Below are 10897 nucleotides of genomic sequence, written 5' to 3'. Positions count from 1 at the left end.
GTGCAGGATTCATACTTGTACTCTGTTCTTATCGAGGGAGTTGGTTTGGAAAGTCGTGTATCACGGTTGAGGGAAAATGACGTCTAGTTAAGTGAGGAATGCTTACAATAAATTGATGCCTTTTGTTTTGAGGCGTCAAAAGTCATCGGCAACATTCAGATGCATTCCTGATTTCCTATCACATATCTTCCATAGCCCAGAGAGAACCAAAACCGCTCATCATAACGTATTGTGGAAAACGGCAGTACAGGTTGAGGGTTGGCGATGGCCCAGATTATCAGGCTGCGTGCACATTCGACTGTAGTGTCTGCTCGTACCGCTGGCAGGGCCCAGCAAGCCGCAGCACATGCTGGCACACTCATCTCTGTACATCAGTATGCGCATCGACATTCACCAGGTCTAGCTAAAGCGACGTACGACACTTGACTTGTCATGTGCAGCTGCACAGTGAAGGCGAATATGGCAACGAATCTCAATTCTGGCCAATCTATATGTTGCCAGCAATCGATGGCAAAGCAGACTGCGCCACGTTTTGCGAGAGCGATCTCGAAACGAGATGCTGTGGCCTTAATAGTAACGCCTGGGTCATGAGCAACAAACAGATGTGCAGCCCTGTTTATGATGACTATCCCGCCAGAGCATTCCAGTAGTTTACAGTGTTTTGGCCACAGCTGCCAAAACTGAAAATCATTGCAATCTCGTCGATGCGATCAATCAAAGCTTCCAAGTCTTGCCAGACACGCAGTCTGTCAGCTTTAACGGCGACATTACTGGGCTTAGAAACAAATTTTGCACCATAGGACCTCCTGGAATCCCAGACAGCGTTAAATGGATCAGTAGAATCGCTCGTCATTAGAATAGTAACCTCTACTCACAATGGAGTCGGTGAACTAGGAATAAACTGCGCACAGTTCGGCCCTGGACCATCAATAATCGGACCGATTTAACCCCGAAATGACGACTATATTGATGATGCACTTCCCTGCCACTGCCTCAGGCTGACTGACCGTCTCCACCGCTCGTTCCGTCCCGAATGCTCAGTTGTTTAAGCGCCTGCCTTTCCATCCACCCATCCGTGGTGAGGTGGCTTGAAGTCGCCTGAGGCGCTCGCTATTTACCATTCACAGGAATGGTGTGCGGCCGGTGGCAGCGGCCGCGCTAGCGGTCAGGTGACGTCAGAGGGCAGGACGGACCATGCCGAGCACTGTATCACGTTAAACTTTCGCCACCAGATCCCGCCATTGACCTGGAATTGCGTGATCGGATGGTATTTAGCAGGTAGTAGCAGGACTCACGCAGCAAGCACTGCTTAGCGTGACCTCTGATCTCAGAAATCTATCCGTTCAAAAAGTACAGCCAAAATATTTCTTGAATGGCCGGCCATGTCCGGAAAATACGCATGGATTCCTAATTACACGATCCCGTTGCAGACAAGTCTAACCATTTCATTGACCTTCACTTGTTGAATTTTCATGCATGGTTTATTTTCCAATACATTGACGAATAGTGTTGTTATCGGCATCCGGAAGTTTCTCGCTACATCAGCTTTTGGTGCGCCCCACGTAAGAACAGCTGACCACTCTCACGTCTGTCATCGCGTTATTCGTCTCACGCCGCACGAGGTGTCTCACAGGCTATGACCAGACATCTCGCCGGGCAGACGACGTGGCCACTAACGCGTAACGTTCCCAAACGTGTTCGGCACGAATACGAATGCATAAAAAATTTGCTGCAGCGGGAAATCTGCTGGCTGTGGACACTCGGATCATGCAGACTTCACCTTCACATGAAGGTTCGACAAGGTTTGCGAGAGTCATCCAAATCGAACCGAGGGCGGCCCGGCTGTCTCCAGTTCGTGGTGACCTGCCAGCGGCGGTGAAGCCACCTGCGTTCAAAGCCACGACCATGAAGGCTGGGCAGGGCTGGTGGTGTGGTCGGTGGTCTCCTGACCGCCGCAGCAGCGTCTGATGGTCATGCACGGCTGGAGCCTGCCGCCCGGCTACCAATGAGGGGTGCCACGCAGCGCGTGGACAGTGATGACCGCTGCTGCATATCGTGTGCGCTTTATCGCCGCAAGCCAAGGGTAGGGTCAGTGAAAGTGGTGGACAAGACCTCAGCGGCAGGAGGCGCGAAGTTTTTGTCCACACCCTGCCAAGGCTGTCTGTCACGGCGTTAACGTCGGAGATTCCTGCTCATTGGGGTCGGGGGCAGTGGAGCGTGTGAAGGCCTTTGTCAGAGACGTTACGCCAGCCCGTCTGGTCATCTGTTGACGACGAACAGCTGGCGTAATGGCACCGGAGTGACCAGACAGTGGTGTGTCAAAGATGCCCTAGCCCCTGGTACCGACTTATTCCAGATGACTCACACATCGCAGTGTCCTGTGTCAAAGGTAACACAGTTCCAGGTTGCCAGATGGAGCCAGCTAATTCCTCTCGAGCTGTCTCGCAATCTTCCTGGCTGTTTAGAAGTGTAAGGGATCCTGACCAGTATTTGAAACCCCCAATTATCTTGAGTCGAGCTTCTTTTCATCCCACGTGCGATGGCTGTCTCCACCGCCTCCGCCACGGCACCGACACCGTCACGTCACGGGACCGCCCCCGAATGCGTGTGCCCTGACCGCGCAGCACACATCCAATTTAGCCAACCTCCGCTACGTAATCACCGACCCTGCGAACGATTCAACATTGTTCTCCCGATCCGCAACGGATTCCCGCGCATGCGCGAAGGTCATGCGTTGCAGCGAGGCCGCCGTGGCCGTCAGTGGGTCAGACTCCACTCTCGCCGTGGCCGTCAGTGGGTCAGACTCCACCCTCGCCGTTGCCGTCAGTGGGTCAGACTTCAGCGGCGGAGGTTCCCCTGGACCAGCACGTGACCCCGAGCACGGAGGTCGAGGCGTCGGGGGGAGAGAGGCGCGCTGCCTTCGGCAGTCGGTGCGTGGCTAGCATTGGATGCCGGCGCGGCCTGGCACCCCGGCAGGACCTCCATTGTGTCTGGCGTCGTCGGCCCTGCAGGGTGACCTTGTCACACGTGGACGCCGCGTCGGCCGACGCGTCCGGCTGCCGGACAGATTATGTCTCTCGGCTCACGGACATTGTGCTGGCAAGATGGCAACGTTTAAGGACTGCGAACAATGCCTGTGTCTCAATTTAGGAAAGGGTGTTGCAGTGCGCCGGAAATATGTGCATTTTGTTTCCGTCCAGCGCGCACCATCTCAGGTTTATGCAAATATATCGCTGGTTTGGTTTGCGTGCAAAAGACAAAAGTCTCGCTTTTATCTTTTGACAGACGTAAGCATAGTGTTACGCCTTTGCCACCTACGAAGCAGATGAATTTCATTCGTGGTTGTGTAGACGATGCGCACATGGACAGATCGTAGCTTAACCAAGAAGAATTGCATCAATTCCGCCTTTCAAACACGCTGCATACAACACACGTCATTGCCGCGCTCTCAGAGCCTCGCACCGGCCTGGCTCTGCTGCAATCTGAATGGCGACTGATTACCGATCGTGGGGAGGTTCGGCGATTGCATGGCTCTACAGGGGGCTGAGCGCAGCTGATACAGCAGGTGGCAAAGCTTATCCAATGGCCCCCGACATGGTAAGGAAAGCAGCTCCAAACCGCTGTTTTGTGATGACGCAACGCCTCACTGCATTAGCATGCACTTCGCGTGTTAGCTTCTTGCCGGCGCGTCTGGTGAGCGAAACGGCGCGCCGCTCGCCGCTAATGGGTGCGGCGTGCCCCGCCGTCTGCCCGCCGCACGCCCCGCGCCGTGGCGAGAGGCAGCCGTCCCCACGGCACCTGCCGCACACGCGGAACGCAGCCGCAGGAAGCGTTGCTTCACATTCTGCGACGTGTAATCGCTGCATGAGCTCCAGGATCGTGCGTGAGATTTACCTACTTTGGGAGCAGTAATCCGACTGTTCCGTTGTTTAAGCCGTCTGTCTTCTGACGGACAATCGCGCCGAAGACATTATCAAGCCTCGTGGTCTGTCTGGCGTGGCTACTTCACAAATGCAGCGTACACGGAACTCTGCTTCTATACATTGCTTGAAACCGTTATCAGTTATTTGCGCTATGCTTTGATCGTAGCTCTCCTAAATAAGACATGACGATGCCTGTTGTCTGCCACGTCATCTGCTTTTGCTTTGACATCGCCCAGTCATGGTCAGTGGCTCACTTTGATCTCAAATTCAACGACTGAAGACTTCAAAACTTCATTGACATTAATTTGATCAAAGTTCAATGGGTCAAGCGCTCCTCGGGCCGGCCAAGCATAGCTCTTGTCAATGCAAGCAGTCATGGCAAAACAAGTTCTGGAATCAGAGGAACGTCGTCGGTAGAACGCCTCCTTTCCATTGGCCATCGCGGGGTCATGGGCTTCTTTGACAGCTGGCTGACAGCTGGCTCGTCGGCAGCTGTCACGATGGTCCCTTTTTATGCTGGTGCGGAGGCAGTCGGTCCTCTTTTTGTGTCGGTGATCGATTTGACCGAGTGAATGATGGCCTTTACGTAACTGCTGTCTTGTCTTCCGACGGAACCATGCGATTGGAGTACGTCAGAAAAGAGCACTGGGAATATGACCACTACCACCATCTCTACATGCTGGTCATCGCTGGAATGACACACTTGAGTTTCGAAAGTGGAAAGCAGTCTCAGTAGAAAAGCCGGGGACGGCTTGTGATCTATTTGAGATGGGTACTAGCTGACTCCCAGGCATCAACTGACACGCGAAAAGGAGGTCTTTATGGAGTCGGCCGCTGCGTTGAGCGGGGCGGTTCAAGTCCAGTCTGCCACACCCGGCCCACGAGCGTGCGCGGCGCGCAGCTTTCATCCCGTGAAGAGAGGTGTTTACACGGCCGTGTGCAGGGTGATTGGACTTGCCTCGCCCCCCTCGACTGGTGTCGCTCGGAGTCGGCGCCGGCGGTGCTCCCGGTTCAGTCCAATCACCTCTCACACCCTGTAAACCTCTCTTCCAGGATGAGGCTGGTGCTCGTGGTCGGAGCGCTGCTGGCCGGCGTGGCGGCGCAGCAGGTGTACCTCCCTCCCAACGTCGACTCCACGGGCAGCGGTGGCGGCGTGCAGTGTGCGCCCGTGCGCACCATCACCCAGTACAGCACGGGCTACGTCACCGACACGCGCTTCCGCCAGGTGACGCGCCAGGTGCCGCAGTTCGTCACCGAGACGGTTGTCTCCAGCCGGCGGCGTGGCCTCCGAGGTGGTGCGCACGTCCCTGCTGCAGAGCACGGCGCTGCTGCCGCGCGACGTGGTGCGCACGTCCGTGGTGGCGCGCCAGGTGACGCGCACGCGCACTGTGCCCGGCGGCGTTCGCCAGCTGACGCGCACGGCCGAGCAGGTGGTGGTGAGCACGCGCATCCAGCAGCAGGTGCGCACAGTGGAGACGACGCTGGTGCAGCCGACCACGCTGCTGCGCACGGCCTTCCGCACCAGCGTGCAGGTGGCATCCGTGAACGTGCCGCAGGTGCAGGTGGTCAGCCGGGTGCAGACGGTGCCCGGGCCGGTGGTAACGGTAACGCAGACGCAGCAGCGGATCAGCACACGCCTGGTGACGCAGCAGTCGCCGCCGGTGGTGTCCACGCGGCTGGTGCAGGACGTGCGCGTCATCACCAGCCAGGTGGCGGTGCCGGGCGCTGTGCGCACCTCCACGCGCGTGGTCGCCTCCACCCAGGTGATCCCCGTGCAGTCGGTGGTGCAGGTGCCGCGCGTGCAAACGGTGCAGGCCACGGCCACGCGCCAGTTCGAGCGCACGCTCTTCCGCACGTTCACGCAGCAGCAGGTGGTACCGCGTGACGTCGTCTCCACGCGCGTCGTCAACTCGCAGGTGGTGCGCACGCAGACCGTGCAGGCGACGCGGCGCCAGGTGGAGTACAACACGCGCCTGGTGACCGTGCAGCAGCCGGCGCAGCCCGTCTACAGCACCGTCTTCCGCACCGACGTGCGCGTCGTCACCGTGCCTGGCCGTGCCGTGCCCGTGGTGCGCACGCAGGTCGTGGACCAGGTGGTGAGCCGGGAGGTGGTGCAGACGCGCGTGGTGCCTCAGGTGGTGCGGAGGACCGTGCGCGTCACGCAAACGTGCCAGAACGGCGGCGGCGGCGGCGGCGGCAGCGGCGGACGCGGAGTCGGAGGAGGAGGAGGAGGGGAGGAATAGGAGGATTCATCAGAGGAGGAGGAGGGTTCATCAGAGGAGGTGGAGGAGGAGGAGGAGGAGGATACAGCGGAGGAGGAGGAGGAGGAAGTGGTGGTGGTCGTGGTGGTGGATACAGCGGAGGAAGAGGAGCACACGGTGGGAGAGGGGGTGGATACAGCGGAGGAGGAGGCTTCATTCGGATTAGTGGGCCTGGCATTGGCAAATCACACAGCTACTAGAGGGGGGCGATAGATCAAAGCAAAAGAACTCGGCAGAACCATACGCAAACCGTATATTCGGACCAGTCGCTTTGAAAGGCAAAGCGTTCCAGATGCAGAACGTGCAAGCTGGTGACTGAGCAGAAAATGGTATCAACCGGTCGTGCTGAGACAATGAGCCCATCGAAACATTGAACTTCATGATCTTACTTAAGTCGTCGGCCGCCGAGACAGCGGCAAAGGTGATGAGAACGCTGTTTGTACTATTCGCTCGTATAGATATACTCGGAGAGAATACACCTGAACGTTTAGCATTGCTGTATGGGTAAAGAAGCGTAATCACACACTGAATGGGAGCATTCGGTTTTGGGGGGGCTTTTAAAGCTATGGGGCTCAATATGATTCGGTGCCATTTTACATAGTTTTTTACATGGCTTTGATGCATTGGCATAGCTCACGGTCAAAGTACAAAACATCCGGTAAGCACAACGGTTATTAGGGCCAGGTGCCCGCCGCCCCCTGTGAGAACAACCAGGGTCTAAACAGGAGTACGCTTGCGTGTCCATGGTCTAAGAAATGTCATCCTTTGGGGAAGTGAAATTCCGTTTTCATTGCAACTTTCAGCTGCGTTATTTATGACGCATCAGCTCATTTAAGAATGGCATAGAAGTTCCGCTGTGAGGCCTGCAGATTACCAATCTTAAGTTCAAATAATCTATGTGGGATCCTGAGAAAAGCACATCTGTTGGAGACAGCCATAACGGTGAGTAATATGTAGGTGTTCATGCCTTTTGTGTTATTGCAGTGATACTTTTCAAAATATACATCACGCCGTCTTGTATTGGCTCATGCGTGACGCGTCGACAAATCGATATGTTTCCACTGAACGGCCTCACGGTGGCCTCAGGTACCCATCGCAAATATGGAAACCATACACCAGTCACGTGGCTGGGCTACTGCGCCATCACCGTGGATCATAGCAGCCTTCCTCCCAGCCAAGTGTCTCCCAATGGCGTCTGTCAGTGGGCGCACGGCCCGCGTCCGCCTCAGCGTGTGCCCGCGGCCCGTGACCGCCGCGTGACCCGCGTTCCCTCCGCAGGATGAGGGCCATCGCGCTGCTGCCGTGTCTGCTGGCGGCCGTGCGTCCCTGGCCGCAGGACTACCCCAGCTATAACACGCAGAGCGCGGCCAACGCGGGCGGCCTCAGCCTGTTCTCACGCGCGAACAGCGGCGCCAGCAACACCCAAGGGTTCGGCTCCGTCTTCTCCACCGGCCAGTCGGGCGCATCGTACGCTGGAGGCTCCGGGGCGACGGGCTCGGGGGCCCTGTCCGGAACGGCGCTGTCCAGCAGTGGGCTGTCCGGCGGCTCGTACTCGGTGGGCACTGGATTGTCCGGCTCCGGGGTAGCGGGATCGGGGGCCCTGTCTGGAACGGTGCTGTCCAATAGTGGGCTGTCCGGCGGCTCGTACTCGGTGGGCGCTGGATCGACCGGCTCCGGGGGGTCAGTGGTCTCCGGTTCCGGATTGTCCAACAGCGGATTTTCCAGCTCTGGATTGTCCAGCACTGGATTCTCTAGCTCTGGAATTTCCAGCACTGGAGGGTCCAGCTCTTTTGTAGGCGACTCGGGTCTCTCGGGCGGTGGTCAGTTCATCTCGGGCGGTGGTCAGGTCATTTCCGGTGGCGGTCAGGTCATCTCTGGCGGTGGTCAGGTCATTTCTGGTGGGGGTCAGTTCATTTCCGATGGGGGCCAGGGCATCTCGGGTGGTGGCCAGGTCATCTCGGGCGGTGGTCAGGTCGTCTCGAGCGTTGGTCAGGTCATCTCGGGCGGTGGCAGCGGTGGCGGGTGGTGGTGGCGGCGGCGGCGGCGGCGGCGGCGGCGGCGGCTGTCCCCAGGACCAGGTGGTGACGTTGCCGCGCCTGCAAACCCAAGTACAGGAGGTGGTGAGCACCGTGGACGTGCCGGTGCGTCAGACCCAGTTCGTCACGCGCACCACCGTCGTGCCGGACTTCGTCACGCGCACCGTCGTGCAGACCAACGTCGTCACGCAGACCGTGTTCAACACGCGCACGCAAACGCAGTTCAGCACGCAGGAGGTCGTGTCGACGGTTCGCCTGCCCGACGTCGTCAACACCGTGACGCAGACCCGCTTCCGGACGCAGGTGCAGACGCAGTTCCGCACGCAGACGGTGCTGGTGACGCGCCGCCGGCTGCGCACCGACTTCCGGACGGTGACCTCGACGCAGGTGGTGCAGAGCACGGTGCGGGTGCCGCAGCTGGTGCTCAGCACCAGCGTGGTGCAGGTGCCTGGGCCGGCTCAGACGCGCGTGCGCACCGCCTTCAACAACCGTGAGGTCACCAGCTTCGTGGTGCAGCAGCCGCGCACGATCGTGCAAACGCAGACCAACGTGCAGGTGAGCCCCGGTGGGAAAAGCGAGGAGGCGGCAGAACGGCGGCTGCGGCGCGTGGGGACGCGTGTCGGCTTGCATCACGCCTCAGACGCGCGCACGATGAGAAAGGTGCCCGAGGTTTCGTGTGGTGGGGCGGACCGAGGCTGAGCTCGCCAATTGGTGTAACGCAACGACTTCTCGGCAAAAAGCGCCACGACCGTTGGCATGCTAAGAGCACCACGCGATCGCCGATTGGCCTGCTGCTCTCCCGAGCTGAGGGCAAAAACTGCCCTGAGACGGACATGTCAATGTTTTGTTTCCCAGCGCAGTAGGTGGTTAAATGCTCAAAGTGGTAGTGATAATTGTTGTAATGTTTTTCGATGCAGGTTATTGAATTGCCGTTGGTCATGAACATTGCAATCGTCAGCAGTGTTGACAGGGATGGTGAAGCATGCAGCACGAGGGCCTCATTATTGCAGTTGCAATTCAAGTAATACGCAGGCTTCAGAGTTCTTCCAGTCCAAAATCTGAGGTGTCAGTGACGATGTTGAATGTAAGGGTGGGATGCTTGTCTTTGGCGACCGACTGATGACCCCAAATCGGTCCCACCACGTCCACTGCATACAGATCCTGCATTGCCGTACACAGAGCGCAGTATTCAGGGCACCGTCACACCAGCGGCTACACCGGCTCTCACTTACCCCACCCCCAAAGCCTGAGCTCCGACCTCACATGCCCGGTGTGCCGACAGGTCAGACCCTGGTGACCTGACCTCACATGCACCTGTGTGTCGGCAGACCCAGGTGGTCCGACCTCACATGCCCCTGTGCGCCGAAAGACCCTGGTAACCTGACCTCACATGCCCCTGTGGTGTCGACAGACCCAGGTGGTGACGCAGCAGGTGCGCCAGCCGGACCAGTTCGTGACCATCACCAGCGTGCAGGTGGTGCCCGTCACCTCGCTGGTGGTGCGCACTCAGCTGGTGCCCCAGCTGGTCACCGTCACGCGCACGGTCGCCAACACGGTCACGCGCACCGAAGTCACCACGCGGGTGGTGCGGGTGCCATCCGTGCGCGTGCGCACCGTCCTCCGCACCAACTTTAACACCCAAGTGGTGACACGTACGCAGCAGGTGGTGCAGACCGACTACCAGGAGCGCGTGCAGACGGTGCGCGTGCCGTCTCAGCCGCAGACGCTGGTGCGCACCCAGGCGGTGGTGGTGACGAGCACGCAGCGCCTGCCTGACACCTACACCACGCGCGTGGTGACCGTCAACAACCCGCGTCAGGTGCTCAACACGCGCTTTGTGCAGCGCGTGCAGACGCAGCAGGTGGTGGTGACTCAGACCGTGTCCGGTTACTGTGGGGGAGGAGGAGGAGGTTTCAGCGGAGGAGGCGGCGGAGGAGGCTTCAGCGGTGGGGGAGGAGGAGGAGGAGGACGCTTCACGGGAGGAAGCGGAGGAGGCTACAGCGGAGGAGGAAGTGGAGGAGCCTTCAGCGGTGGGGGAAGAGGAGGAGGAGGAGGCTACAGCGGAGGAGGAAGCGGAGGAGGTTACAGCGGAGGAGGACGAGGAGGAGGAGGCAGCAGCGGTAGCTCGAGTGTCCGGGACTACCCGAGCTATGGCTAGCGGTCCTAGACACAGCCACAGCCCGTGGCATGCTGCAGTAAGATTCTCGTCAAATCAGGCAGCGTGCGAAGAAACAGACTGGTCCAACAGAACGCATAAAACTTTTTGACGACCAATATGTGGGATAAGTGTATTGTATTAATCATATAAGCCATAATAAACCGGCGAATGAGTAAGTGCATATTTTTACGACACCCTAAGCCACTGGCTTCACGCTCGTCTGGCATGCAGAGGCAATGAAGTGATAGAATCGTGAAATGCCTAACACTAGTCTACATTTATGCTTCTTCATTACGGGCCGTCATTAAAAAACTGAGGATTGCTCAGAGCAAGTTGCTGCCTCACACGCGGTTTGGTAACCAAAAAGACCGTCTGTACATAAAGCATCGCGCTTGATTTGCTGCCCGGCGCTCCAGACTTCAATGGTCAGAAAGTACAGACGCTCCATCACAACATCCCGCAAACCGGTGAGAAGATGCGAGGTTACAAGGGTTGCAAGAGGGTTTGAAATATAAAGTC

At 58.1% G+C, this 10897-nt stretch overlaps 2 protein-coding genes across 2 annotated transcripts in view; both read left to right on the top strand.

Annotated features, from left to right (window-relative positions):
- LOC119094570 (nuclear pore complex protein Nup133) overlaps nt 1-403 on the top strand; it is a 12665-nt gene extending 12262 nt beyond the window's left edge. The window contains exon 11 of the mRNA XM_037217630.1: nt 305-403. Within this exon, the coding sequence (XP_037073525.1) occupies nt 305-403 (99 nt within the window). The remainder of the gene's footprint in view (nt 1-304) is intronic.
- A 4574-nt stretch (nt 404-4977) lies between these two features.
- Nucleotides 4978-10623, top strand: LOC119094569 (uncharacterized). The gene is made up of 7 exons (XM_037217629.1): nt 4978-5184; nt 5333-5521; nt 5687-6090; nt 7463-7739; nt 8257-8775; nt 9632-10106; nt 10610-10623. Exons 1-7 carry the CDS (start codon nt 4978-4980, stop codon nt 10621-10623), a joined length of 2085 nt encoding a protein of 694 aa, XP_037073524.1.
- Nucleotides 10624-10897: the final 274 nt, after the last annotated feature.

This window comes from Pollicipes pollicipes, unplaced genomic scaffold, assembly GCF_011947565.3.
Source record: "Pollicipes pollicipes isolate AB1234 unplaced genomic scaffold, Ppol_2.1 Scaffold_4002;HRSCAF=4701_pilon_pilon_pilon, whole genome shotgun sequence".
Taxonomy (NCBI): Eukaryota; Metazoa; Arthropoda; class Thecostraca; order Pollicipedomorpha; family Pollicipedidae; genus Pollicipes; species Pollicipes pollicipes.
This window is presented reverse-complemented; position numbering and strand designations above follow the sequence as displayed.

Bases quoted from the DNA above. Each gene is read 5' to 3' on its own strand.
- LOC119094569 (XM_037217629.1), top strand. From the start codon at position 4,978: ATGAGGCTGGTGCTCGTGGTCGGAGCGCTGCTGGCCGGCGTGGCGGCG. The intron at 5,522-5,686 runs GTAACGGTAACG...GCCTCCACCCAG, and splicing joins AGACGGTGCCCGGGCCGGTG to GTGATCCCCGTGCAGTCGGT. The intron at 6,091-7,462 runs GTGCCAGAACGG...TTCCCTCCGCAG, and splicing joins ACCGTGCGCGTCACGCAAAC to GATGAGGGCCATCGCGCTGC.